At 35.1% G+C, this 13745-nt stretch overlaps 2 protein-coding genes across 2 annotated transcripts; one reads left to right on the forward strand and one right to left on the reverse strand.

The window, feature by feature from the left end:
• Window positions 1–493: 493 nt before the first annotated feature.
• Window positions 494–3433, reverse strand: LOC111386688 (cytoplasmic 60S subunit biogenesis factor REI1 homolog 1-like). The gene is made up of 5 exons (XM_023011152.1): window positions 3213–3433; window positions 1727–2305; window positions 1416–1585; window positions 938–1156; window positions 494–828 (listed from the first exon to the last, which is right to left on the reverse strand). The coding sequence occupies exons 1-5, from the start codon at window positions 3315–3317 to the stop codon at window positions 669–671; spliced, it is 1233 nt and encodes a 410-aa protein (XP_022866920.1). The 5' UTR covers window positions 3318–3433; the 3' UTR covers window positions 494–668.
• Window positions 3434–11975: 8542 nt separating this feature from the next.
• On the forward strand, window positions 11976–13028 carry LOC111386690. The gene is made up of 3 exons (XM_023011154.1): window positions 11976–12748; window positions 12802–12880; window positions 12957–13028. Exons 1-3 carry the CDS (start codon window positions 11976–11978, stop codon window positions 13026–13028), a joined length of 924 nt encoding a protein of 307 aa, XP_022866922.1.
• Window positions 13029–13745: the final 717 nt, after the last annotated feature.

Below are 13745 nucleotides of genomic sequence, written 5' to 3' on the forward strand. Positions count from 1 at the left end.
CATTTCTGGAGAAGGATTTACTCTTTGGGGCCTGTTCTACATGTGACTGTATTTTGTTGGGAGACTGCTTTTGGTTTTCAGATGATCAGGTCGAATTCGACAGTTCATTGAAACTTAGTGTTGTTATTCTTCGTGTATAATTATCATGTACGTGTGCGCACAAACTGATCCGGATCTGGAACCGCATTGAACTTGCAGAAGCTTGGGAGGATGGGTTTCTTGCTTTGAACATGCTAGCTGGCTTGGGTTTGGTTCAATTTTTGGCTATATCCGATCCAAAACAGGGCTCTAGCTAGAGAGGATGAGCTTATTGTTTTGAAAAGGCTAGCCGGCTTGGGTTCGGGTCAACTTTTGGCTACATCCGACCCTAAAAACCAGGCTCTGCGAGACCTGCCGGACTACCTCAATCCGGGCTAAATGCATCTTGTTTGTTGTAAAATGAAACAGTTCTACTCAACAGGCTCAAGTTCAGAAACAACTCAGTCACACATGATGGAGGTAGTACAAATTATGCAGTATAAAGCAGATCCTTAATATCAAAACTTTCAATACAGGGGCACTTAAATCTCGACGGTCTTAAAATTTTTCCATTATTTTAAAGCTAAAGAAGGCCACACAAAACAAAACAATATATAAATACCAAAAGTTTTCTCAAGATGCTAAAAAGACTAATATGGTACATTCTTGGGAAGGTTGCGGATAACGTTACTCTTCATACCAATCTTAGAGCGCATAGCCTCGACCCCAGTTTTAGTCATCGCCTTCATTACTTTCAACCTAACCATGTGCTCCCTCGACTGGACGGTTGCCAGACCCATGCTCTTATACCTGAAGAAGAAAACACATCTTGTTGACTCACACCAGAGAAGAAAGAAAACTATGCGCCTTAATAAGACAATCAAAGCTCTTTTGAGAAACAAAGTTCTCCATTATGTACCTTGAGGCTAGTGCAGCAGCGATTGCAATATTATTTGCAGGTGTTGGACGCAGTTTCTGACGGTAGTATCTCAAATACTCCCTCGATCCAAGCATTCTGGTCGATATTGCACCATCATTTCTTCTGGTTATAACGAGCTCGGAGCCACCACTACCAAGTTCAACAGTGTTGCTCGTATCATCGACTGCAATTAGCTGCTGCCCATCTGTATCCACATAACTGTACCAAAAAGAAAAAACCTCTCCAGGTTACTTCACACTGGCAACCATAACGATTTAGTTTTGTTTATTTTTATTTTTTTAATAAAAATTGATTAAAGAAGCACAAAGAATAAGCAGTGTGTTCCAAGAAAGTCATGGTTAAAAAGTAGATAATTGTGTGGTCAAAAATGATGTTTAACATGCTTATAAGCACTTGAAAGCTTTGCGAAACACACACTCAGAATTATCAGATAGGGATAGAACTAAAAATCAATAACCTGCTACTGTAATCATAAAATTCCTCCAATTCTGCTTCTTCATCTTCACCACCATCCCCATAATGCACTTTGCAATGACTTTTTGCCTCCATATGCTTACGAACTGCCTCTAAGCTACTGAAAGGATGACATCTGTCGTTGCAGTATAAACACATAAAATCTCTCTTGACCTGAAAAAATTAAACAGAAAGAAATGAAGCCTGATGCATTATGTAGAAAAAAAAAAAAAAAGGGAAATCGTGGAAGGTGAATAAAAAAAGAAGATACTTTATCACAAAAACTTCAGTTTGGCATATAAAAAATGCTATTACCTTAAGGCCAAGATATGTTAGAAGCCCACGAGGATCCTTCAAGTACTCAACATCAGGTATGAAGAACCCGTGCTGTTTGTGCATGTGAACCATGCAGCTCTCTATTGTATCGTGTTGTAAATCGCACATGAAGCAACACGAGGCATCCAACAATTCCTCATCATCGTCCATGCCATCCGCATCCATAGTGTCATTAGAGTTGTGCTCATTTACTTTTAATTGCGTCAAAGAATCAGCGGCTTCTCCAACTAAGTCATCCTCTTCATCCACCTCTTCCCATTCACTCTCTTCACTTTCTTCAACTTCCTGCTCTACATGAGGTGGAGATTCTCTTGCAACACGACGCGCAAGAGGCTTGATTATTGTAGCCCCCTCATTGTTGCTCGTCCCTTCAGAAGCCCGCATCAAGTGACTTTTAGATTGTAGGTGCTGAGCATGAGCCTTGGAACTTCTGTATCCTTTTCCACAAAGGCCACAACTATACATCAAGGGGGTTTCATCTAATTTCTTTTTCTCTTCTGCAAGAGCAGATTGTCTTGCTAGAAAAAGTGATTCAGTTACTCCTGGAACACCTGCAACCTGATTCAAGAAAAGAACATAAGTTGATAAAAATGTAATATCCTGTAAATTGAAGGAAATATTCAGCATCTCAAAAGTGATATATTGAATTGTGCCAAACAACTCATTAACATACATAATTCCTAAAAATATATAAAGATCGAGGACATCTCCAATGCATATTCAACATCAGATATAAAGCTACAAATATAACAGATTCTAGAACAAGTTTCACTCAGCAAAGACAGAAGAACACATAATTAAGAAAAAGAAAAGAAGTATGTTGGTCAGGGAAAGCAAAAAAATTATCCCAACATCACCAATAATAAATTCTCCTCTGGTAGTGTTAAAACCTCATTCACCAAAACATCATCCAAATTAAAAATAGTAAAAATTTAAAGCTTCTGTTTTGGATACTGTTGAGATTCAAATCAGAAGTTAATTGCCGGATCAATGAGTTTAATTTTCATTGATTTTTATTTATGTTACAACATAAATTCCCTCATATTTTCCCACAAATAAAACAAATAATAAAGTTAAAATCCTCGCCTTCCCCTCCCCCACCAAGAAACAAAACATAGACAGAAAAGAAAGAACTACTGTTAACCTATTATAAAATTTCCCAACAATAAATTTTCAAGACGCTCAAATGTTTCAAAGGAATGCACTGTAGCAAACAAAAATTTACAAAACCTACTAATTTTCCCTTGCACACTAGTGTTTTTTCTCTCCACACTCCATTCCTGCAGCTGCAAAATAATTACCACTCACATAAATGCCTAATTTCCAAGGTGAAACCCAATAGCTAAATAATTCTTAAAACGCTACTAGATCAAAATTATAAACTGAATTATCGAGTGCCCACAAAAACTAAAAAAAGAAAGCATAATATTAAATTAAAAAAGAGCCCAGGATTCAAAAAACCCGCCTTGCGTTTGAGGTTATAGCGATGCCATTCGGATTTGTAATGGATTTTTTGGTCGGCGTCGTCCTGGAATTCTTTGTTGCAGGCGTTGCATGTCAACCCCGGCATCTTATTCCTTTTCTTTGGTTTTGATTCAAGAAAAGCGTGAAAAGAAATGGAGAAATCTGAATTGAATAGAAGAAAAAGAAAGTTTGGTTTTTTAATATATAGTCGGCTGAGGCCGATGAAGAGCGACCCTAGATAAGCGCTAGCGCAAGCGTTTACTGAAATTACAAAGTAGTCCCTAACCTATGAAGATTGATGCAACATCGTCCTCAAACTAAAACTTGTAGCAAGCTTGTTGCTAACAAAGATGGAAACTTTTACCCCGGTGGCGAACCAGGGGGGAAAAAAAAAAGAAAGAAAGAAAGAAAAAAGATGGAAACTGTCTAAAGTTTTGTTAATATGTTGGAATCTGAAACTGAACGCGTATGAGTGTAGATGGTGTTATTCGAGGCAATGGAAGCACGATTGTTGTGAACGAAGGTTTTACCTCATAAGAAGAAGTTGAGGCGGTAGTCCTTCAGAAGGATCTTATGCTCATAAAAAAGCCACATCCTTCGGTCTGCTATAGAAAACATAGAAGTTTAGAAACAAATCATACTGCATCTTTTAAACTACAATTATCAATCGGCATTGGCATTTAAGGAAACATATGTCCAGTTTATTGTGTCATGCATGATGATCTAGTGTTTTCTGATTTGTCTTAGACTTTACGATTGACATTTATCTCCAAAATATTTGAAGATATACACACAAAAGGTCCACTCGTTAATAATCGACTCCAGATTATTTTTTCTTTATATCTCTTATTTCATTCCGATAGTATTATTGATCATATCAATGCAAAGAAAATGAATATATTTCCATACTATTCAATTTTAAGTATTGAGTAAGTTTGCATATCACGTATCTTCATAAACAAGGATTTCGAAAAGGAAGAGTAAACCTCACCGATTTTTAACGACTGAACCATGATATGAAATAAGTCGATAAAGAAAAAATACTTTGACTTTGTCCCTTAAAAAAATGTGGGTCTGAAGCAAAAGTTAACTAATTGTGAATATGATTTTTATATCTAAACTAGTCGTTGTCACGTGCATTGCACGAGTTTTGTATTTATTCTATTTTTATTAGTGTATAAATTGTAGAGTTTTGAATATTGTTATTTAGAAATGTTGCTTAAAATTTATATAATTAACTGAAAATACCAAATTGTATAGAAGAAAAGATGCTCAAAGTAAACAAATTATTATGTAGAAAAGACAACATATTTATGTCAATTTCTAGATATATAACAAAAAATTTACAACATGTTAATACTTTTCAAAACCTCACAAAAATATTATATCACTCCCAAATTAATACAAATTATATGTAAATAAGAAATGAATGAGCTTACATCAATTGTTTTGCTGGCATAATTTGACGCATTTGATATTAATTAACTAATTTTGACGCACTTCATATGATTGTGCTCAACGTATCCGTTTTCTTCTCCTTTCACTGTGTTTCGGGCATTTAAGATGCACATGCAAGTAGGTCTCCATTTTATGTACCCAGCTCATAAAGAGATGTCTTCTTTGCGGATCTACTTATTTAGGAAGTCCTCTGATGGCCTATTTTTTGTGCATCAACAATCACGTATCATCATAAAATATAATGATTCGAAGCACTTCTTTTTACACTATTTCGAAAACCCAAGGACTCAATCGTATGGATATGTCTTGCCATTCCATACCACAAGGGTAGAGGATTCGGACCATCTATTACCCACTCCTAGAGCTCTTCCAAAGATTCACTCCAAGATCCAAGTGAGAATCCTACATAGTCAAACAGCTTGCAAGTTTCACACACTAAAATCCACCAAAGAAATAAATATTCAGAGGAAGAAAGAGATCAAGTTCTACCAAATTGACATCCAAAATCCTATGACATGTACCAAAAATTTCAAACCTATCAGTTTATCTTGAACTTCTCCACAGAAGCCACAAAAATGATCTCCTTAATAGTTCATGAAAAATTACCATGTTGATGATATGGATATCAATGATAAGATGAGTAGAGAAGCAAGACTAATGATGTTTTTTTAAAGTGGCAACTCTTCCCATCTAACATTTCATTCCTCCACGAAGATCTCTTATTACACGAACAATTTTCTCTAATGCACTATTATATAAAGCAAAACTCAGTAGATTAGATACCCATTTCCAAATTTAAATTACCAGGAAAACCATCTTATATGCTGCATTTGAAGATATCTATTTTTCAAATGAAAAGTAAACTGTTAGATGGTAGGCATAAACTTTGTTGCAATTATAAATGAATAAAGCATCATTTTGAAAGATACGACAATTTCTATCATATTCAAGGCCGGCCCTAAGGCCAAGCCACCAAGGCAGAGGCCTAGGGCCTCAAAATTGCGGCTTGGGCCTGGGGCCTCCAAATTCCGAAGGGTTCCCAACAAAAAAAGAGTTGAATTTGGGGAATTTGAATAACAAGGAAATGGCTTGTGAGGTTGTGGAAGGGGATATCACACAACTTGTCATTCAGTTCCAGGATAAGCTCGGTAATGTGTGTGGAGGGAACACTCAGATGCACTACAATGAAAAGAGAAATGACAAAACAGGTTAGAGGCAATTGATTATGCATTTGCCATCAATTTTTCTCAAGCTACTATGCTGTCTAATATTCTTGCTGGCATTCTAAGTTATTATATAATGGAAGTATTTAAGGAGATCTGTTGTAGAGACAATAAATTATCATGTGCGGAATGTCTATTCTCGATGGGCTTACTGAATTGTTTTCGATAAACAAGATTTTTCATTTTTACGTTCTAATGGAATACACAAAAAGGGTGGTGTTCTCCATTCTAATTTTACTTTAAGAATTCAATATATTCATAACTTGATGTTCTTCTAGACTTTGATGTTTGATTACTTTTGTATCAATTGTTCATTGTGATTGTTGTTGAATAGGTATAAATGTTAAGTTGTAGAGTTCAAATATTTTCGTTCTTCACTTCTTCCTTCTTTCCAACATTTGTCCTAGCCTCGGCTCCAAAATTGTGGCTTAGGCCGAGGGCCTCCTAATAATTAGTCGCTTAGGACCTCAAGATTATCAGGGCCGGCCCTGATCATATTGCAAGAGACAGCAGCAAAGTAATTTCAGAAATAAATTAGCTTCCCCTGCTAAAAGAAAACCAAAAAAATATGTTCAACTTTTATAGGGAATACGAACAGGTGAACTTAAGAAGATTATTGTAACTACAATCACAGTAATCTGTAGCAAAATAGGTCAACTCTAGAACCTGAAATTCCTATACAGCAATATTTCATCATTGCTTAGCTTGCATTTAAAAACATATTATAGTGCCCTCGAAGAGAAAGAATAAGAATTTGCCAACTGAGAGATGGATATACTTCAAATTTCACATAATTGCAATCAGGGAAAGGAAACTCTAGACAAAAATTGAAAAGAGAGACTTACAGCCTGTTAGGGAGGAATTTTTACCGTAAAAAATTGATTTTTTGACCATTATTTCATCATGTCAGCCGTAATTTTAGACTTCTTCTCTCACAGGTGGATCCCACTTTTCTTCTAACAGTCAAAAAATCAATTTTCAAAATCTCTCCCAAACGGGGCCTAATCTAGTGAAATTTATCAAGTATAATGTAATAATTTTCTGGTTAGCCAAAACAAAATTATCATTTGCTGGAGTATAAGTTATTCACTGCCATAGCACTTGAATCACATATAAATACTTGTATATTACAAAGAAATGAATTACATGCAATTTGAGGAAAGGAATTAAGCCCCTTGAAATTAAAATTAGATCAAATAAAAAAAAATTCAATTTGAATTTCACAAAGCATAACGTTACAATTGATCACCCCGCTTCAATTACATTCAATTTCTCCGAAATATATAAATCTAAAAAAGATTAAGAAATAGTAAAAAAGTAATTTCACTTTTGATTTCCTCAAAGAAGCTAACTATAATTACTATGAAAACTTCACAATTCCAGCTAAAACGACCGGATTTGGCTTATAAAATAGAGAGAGAGAGAGAGAGAGAGAGAGAGAGAGAGAGAGAGAGAGAGAGAGAGACTGATTAAACTGTACTGATTGCTTTCGATCAAAATGAAAATATTCTATATGAGTAAAGAGATAGCTGAATTATTAAATAAAGATTAAAACTTGCGTACAAATCCGCTGATTTCTCATTAAACAAGTTCTACACATTTCACAAACATAATAAAAACACCGAATTTCCTAGCAAATAATTGAATTGGGAAAATATTAAAAGTTTAGTATTAGTATTCCCCATTCTCCGTGCTGCATGGAGTGAACACCCATGCTGCACGAAGTGAAACCGTGCAGCAGCACAGAGTGTTCACTCTCCGTGCTGCAGTGTGTTCACTCCGTCACGGAGTGTTCTCTTCGTGTGAACAATCCGAGCACGGAGTGTTCTCTCCTTGTGAACAATCCGTGCACAGAGTGTCCAAACGGAGAGTGCACTCCATGCAGCACAGAGCATGCACAGTTTTTGGAGAAAATTTTCTTCTTTCTTTAAGCTAACAACTCCAATTTCCCCATTTTTGGAAAAATTTTCAGGCTATTCATTTTTTATGAAATTTTAGTCAAATTTAATTGGAAAATTGTCAATTGACAAAATTCAGTAGCTTTGGTGCTGAAGTGGGGCCAATTTTGGGCAAATTGCTCCGTTTAGGCTTCCTTTATGCGCTGTTTCCTTTTTTTAGTAAGTTTTATTTTGGTCATAGCTCAATGAATTTAAATAAATTTGAATTCCATTTGTTAGAGAATAATACATAGGATTAGGACTCTCGATTTTAGTCACTATCTTGACTTTTCCCATTTTTGAAAAAAAAAATCATCTCAAACATCAAGATAATGAGTAAATATAAACACTGTAGCATTCTTTTTTCATCGTAGAAAATCATCAAATAACCCAATTTCCAACCACCCACATTCATCACCAAAAAAAATGGGATTCTTAAAACATAATGTGATTACAAGAATCCAAAGCACCCACCTAGTATTTCAATCAAAAAGACTCAAAATTTCACTTATAATTTCAACGAATTCCTGCAATCAAGTAATAGAAAGTTACAAAAAAAATAGACCCAAAATAAAAATCCAAAAAGGGTTCAAAAAAATCCATCAGACTTAGTAAAACAAACACCTGTAATTACTAAAATCCAAATAAGAAAAAAAAAAGGTACCGAATACGCAAAAGAAAAGGAACGAAGAAGGAAGGTGGAGAAGAAATGAAAAGTTATTGCACCGACCGTGTGGATGAAGTGAAGTGAAGTGTGAAAATAGAGAAATATTGCAGTGGAGATAATAATTACATGAATTGGTGTGTGAGAATGGAGAAATGGTTGAAAACACGACGTCGTTTTTACTCCCATGATGGGAAGAATTCACTGTTGCTAACTACAGTAACTTCCCGTTCGCCTTTTTATATAGTAGGCATATATACAGTATTTTAGATATTCATTTTGGACTTATAGTAACAAATTCAATGTAGTGAATACTTATACTTACAAAAGGGGGCATAATAAGTTAATCGACGTATACATATAAATGTGTGGCTTGAAATAGCCAATTGGCGCCTTGGGCTGTGCATCATTTCTGTTGTGAAAAATATAGGGAAATCTAAATACTTAATGAACTCCAAGGCACGAAAAAACGTTATCTTTTAAGAGATGTTTCTCCCCTATCCAACAAAGTCACAATTAGGATATGATAGAAAATCTCTCTCAGGATACAATGGAGACGTTTGATTCAAATTGTGACTATTTGACCAAACCAAGAAGACACTCGAAAATAACTGATTGATGCCAAGAGAAAGAAAGAAGAATAAGTTTTTTTTAATGTGTTTTGCAAACGAGAATTCGCCCAGAATTTATAGAAATTAAGGCAACCGTTTGAATAGGTGTATCCCTTGAAATCTTTACATAAATCTACTGGAGGTAACTGTTAAAAAACGAACAGATGCACCTATTCAAAGCCTTCTGAAAATAAAATTCTCTTTTGAGGGCGTTGCCCCTGAGCCCCCATGGGGGGCGCTGCCCCTCGACTCCCGCGACCTGACCGGGCAGGTCGATCCTCGTTGCGCAGCAGCAAACACTAGTTGGGGCGGCAAATCATTCGCAAAACAAAAATAAATACATGCAAAATGATGAAAAATATCTAACAATTTCCGCTTAGATAACGAATAACTTACCCATATTTGGCTACTAATAATCTTTTATTTTCTCATTCATCAACTTTCAAAGCAAATAAGCTTTCATCATTTTGCTTTATACAAGGTGATCTCTCTCTCTCTCTCTCTCTCTCTCTCAAAGTTCATTTTCTCGTTATATAAACCTTTTGGTTTGTGTTTAATGCAATATTAAAATTGATAAGATGTAAACACAAAATTACATAGAGTCGATAGACAAATTAATAATTCATTGTCGTATTCATAAATGGTTAAAAAGGGGTAACTAAATGTCTTAACGTTTTTTTAGGGGAAAATAGGGATGTCTCCTCTAACATCATAGTATATATAGGCAGGCCCGATTCTGGGGCCAGGTGAATGAGGCCTACGCCTCAGGCCCAGATTCCAAGGGGGCCTCATTTTCAACCAAGATTTTTTTTTTCAGTTGAACCAAACCCAGCGATGAAGAAGAGTACCCCACTACTTCAAGCCCAAATCCAATACCTTTAGTAATCCATTTACCCAACTTATACATCCATAAATCATAATCAATTATCCATCATTTACCCAAAATTCCCAATTTCTCAATCCCCAATCAAAAATCCCTTTCTCCCAAACGCTCGTCTAAATAGTTCGTCCCCTTCGTAGCATCGTCGTTCGCCTCTGTCTCTCTTCTCGACTTCCTCATTCCGACTTCTAGATTTCCTCTTCCTTTGAGTCATCAGTCACGGTCTACAGAGTCGGACACCGTCGTAGTTCACACTGGTTCCATTCCGCTGCAGAGCATAGTTTACTGTTCACCTCTGTTAGCAAGCAAGTGCTTGGCAATTGGCTGTTAGTTTAGTATGTTAAGATTATTAATTCCTTTTGAGTTATATGATTACATTTGCACTAAGTATTCAACTATTCATTCATGGCTGTTACCTTTTACTTATTATAATTTTGATTACTTGACTTTAATTAAAAATGCTCTTTTTCTATGTTACTGTTAAATACTTTAATGTTAATGGGTTAACTATTATCTAGTCTAGGATGGAGTCGAGGACCTGAAAATGCTACAACTATGTTTAATGATTATTGATTAATATATAATTTGTTGTACAAGTTTGAGATGAAGAACTCTCAAATCTCAAGTAATGACTAATGTATGAAATAGTTTATAGTTAATTTCAATAACTTAGTTTGATAGGTAAGGTGTGAGAATATATAGTTGAGAACTTGAGATATTATTATGTCAATAAACTCAAGAAAAGATATCTTCAGTTTTTACAACCAGTATACTAATTTGAATTAATTTATTTTGTTGATGAAAGTGTTTTAATGGTGATTAGTTCTTATTAAATTTGTTATTTCCCTAAGCTTGACTAGATGTGCGCCTATTTTTTAGTATTGGTGTTTGATGTTAAATTTTAGTATCAGGTTCATAAGTTATGATGATGGAATTCTCGAGGGTGTGATTCCACAGTTTTCGCCGCAATTCTGCTTCTCAAGTAAGCGGTGGCTTTCCCTAACTTGTTATTTAAGAGATTGGAAATGTTTGGAACATTGTCGGCTTATATAATTGCAGTTTCGTTGGCTTATATGATTGATTACTATAATATCAACTATGTCAGAAGAAAGATAGAATGGATTGACTATGTTATCAATAGAGAAAGAAATAATTGAACAGCTAAACTATTCAGATTTTATTAATGTTTTTGCTTCTAAAATAGTAAAACGAATAGTATTTAACTAATTATTTGAAATATTTTGATTTTGTTATTTGATAATATAAATTTTTTATATAATATATCTGTTTGTTGTTTTAATGTTAAATTTTTAGTTAGCAATAAGTTGCTTAATACACCATTGCATTTACGTTGATTTGGGGAGGGGGCCTAATTTATATGCTTTGCCTCGGGCCCCGACAATCACAGGACTGGCCCTGTATATAGGTAGAGTCATTTTGTCTGAATGTTATACGTAAAAACATAAATCACTCGACAAAATGAAAAAATATATGACATAGAAGATCATGCCATTAGCGATTGTGGGTGAGGAGAGATTTGAATTCGAACCAAATGTAATTATTTATGTTACAAATATGTTTTTTAAACGCAGGCTATAAAGAAACTGCCATTCACTTACAAATGGCAACAAGAATTAGAGAGACTGCTCCTGGTAAGGAAAAAATGGGAATTTCCACTTCATACCCCAAAAAAACTCCCAACTCAAAACCAAGCTCTTCCGATAAACTGCATTAGATAAACAAGTTCCAAATTATCTCAAGCCTACAATAAGTTCAGGTCTTGATGCTTCTAAACAGCTTGGCAAGAAACCTGCTTCGACTGACAACGCCAACAAGCCGAACCTTGCAAGAAGAAAATCCTTCGACATGCCTCCGTCCCCATCCAGTACTCAAAAAACACTAGTTTCGCCTAGTCCGGCTCTTCGATCTTCCTCGCTTTTGAGTGAAACGACCACGACTACACATAAATCCATACGGATAAGTTATTAAAGATGCCAACAGAGGATGCCGGAAAACGCTCTTTTATTGCTAGACCTTTGAGTGCTACCAAGAAGGGTAGCCATAGCAATAAGAAACAAGACACTGCAAGTAGCGGTTCAATAACGAAGGAACAAGTCACTAGTCCTGATAAAACTGATACATTACAAGTTGAAATAGCGCAAGATGAGCAAGAATCTTCAGTTACTGATGCTAAATATGAAGAGACAATGCATGAGTTGGGACCTGAGATTTTAGCAGTGGAAGATAAGAAACCTATAAGTATTACAAGGCAGGCTGAACCAGAGAACATCCCGGACGAGGATGTTGTGACTATTGAGTCGTACACAGTTCCAGAACAGCCAGATGTCTCCCTTGAAGTAGAGATGAAAGAATTACCAGAAGACGAACCAAAGATTGAAACCACCACAGGAAATCAGCAGGAATTAGAAGAGGACATTGTAAATGAAAACAATCACACAGAATCTGATGAAATTCTTGCAGATAATTCAAAAGCAGAAATTGAAGATATGGGAGGAGCAAAAGCATTGGATGGAAGTGGAAGTATTGATTCTGAGGAACAAGAAATGAAAGTAGTGGTTGAGGAAGTGAAGCTGGAGACTGACAATGAGGAATTGAAACAAGAAGACAACGAAAAGAAGAGGGATTCCCTTGTTTCGAATGATGTAATTGAGGAGACTGCAAGCTTGCTTCGCGAGCAGAGGAAAAATAAGGTGAAAGCACTTGCCGGGGCCTTTGAAACTGTCATATCCTTGCAGGAGCCCAAGTGAAATCTTCCAACAGATAAACATAAACTTCTAACTTCTTTTTCTTCTTTAGTCACATTTATCAAGTCGAGCGCAAATATCATGTTATAATAGGCCTATCCTACAACTTCATGTTTCTAACTTATGGTTCTGTATAAGGCAATACTTTCAGTTTCTCTCTGTCGCCATCTTTTTCAGATTTGCACTAAATTCATATGATTCTTAAAGGTTAAACTGCAGATCTTATGTTCACAGAAGACTGAAGATAGCCTTCATTTGGATGTTATAACCAAGACTTAGAAAGCTTATATTTTCTGATATTGTCCTCAGAAATTTTGAGGAGATACCATATTGAAATATATCTTCGTTTGATGCAACAAATCTATTTGAAATCCCTTGATGGAAAATTGAAACCATCTGCGCATAAAAGATTTGTTACAGTAACTTTGTCGATTGTAACATTAATATTTGTTACAGTAACTTTAATTTTGACTCATCTATCTGCTCTCCTTTTCTAAGTTTTACTAAAATATTTAAACAGTTTCCTGTGTCAAACTAACCATTTCAAATGTTAATGCTGGTTTAACTAGCACTCTTAAACCGGATGGAAGTGATTTCTTTTTGTGTAAGGATTCGTTTGATTGCAAAGTTGGAATTGAATTGAATTGAAAATGAATTTCAGGGAATTGAATTGTGTAGAAATTGTTTTCTTAGGAATTGTAAATTATTGTATTTGATTAGTATAATTTTTCACGTTGAAAATGTTGAAATAAAAGTGTTTTTTGTTATTCGTTTGACTTTGTTTTATATGAAAATTGTCAATTAAAGGAATAGATTTTACTAGTATTGAAGATGAAATTTGTTTCCGTTGTCCAAAAAAAATAAAATTCAAGAAATTCAAGAAAATTATCTATCTTTTGGTGCTCGTGTAACTTTGTTTTACATGAAAATTGCCAGTTAAAGGAAAATATTTTTTTTACAATAATTCTTAAAATTTATTTCCATTGCTAAAAAAAA

This window comes from Olea europaea, unplaced genomic scaffold, assembly GCF_002742605.1.
Source record: "Olea europaea var. sylvestris unplaced genomic scaffold, O_europaea_v1 scaffold3678, whole genome shotgun sequence".
NCBI lineage: Eukaryota > Viridiplantae > Streptophyta > Magnoliopsida > Lamiales > Oleaceae > Olea > Olea europaea.

Coding starts and splice junctions, on each gene's coding strand:
- LOC111386688 (XM_023011152.1), bottom strand. CDS start 3,317: ATGCCGGGGTTGACATGCAACGCCTGCAACAAAGAATTCCAGGACGAC. Junction 2,306..3,212: donor GCTATAACCTCAAACGCAAG/GCGGGTTTTTTG, acceptor TTCTTGAATCAG/GTTGCAGGTGTTCCAGGAGT. Junction 829..937: donor GCTGCTGCACTAGCCTCAAG/GTACATAATGGA, acceptor TTTCTTCTTCAG/GTATAAGAGCATGGGTCTGG.
- LOC111386690 (XM_023011154.1), top strand. CDS start 11,976: ATGCCAACAGAGGATGCCGGAAAACGCTCTTTTATTGCTAGACCTTTG. Junction 12,749..12,801: donor ATATCCTTGCAGGAGCCCAA/GTGAAATCTTCC, acceptor TTTCTTCTTTAG/TCACATTTATCAAGTCGAGC. Junction 12,881..12,956: donor TGTTTCTAACTTATGGTTCT/GTATAAGGCAAT, acceptor TGATTCTTAAAG/GTTAAACTGCAGATCTTATG.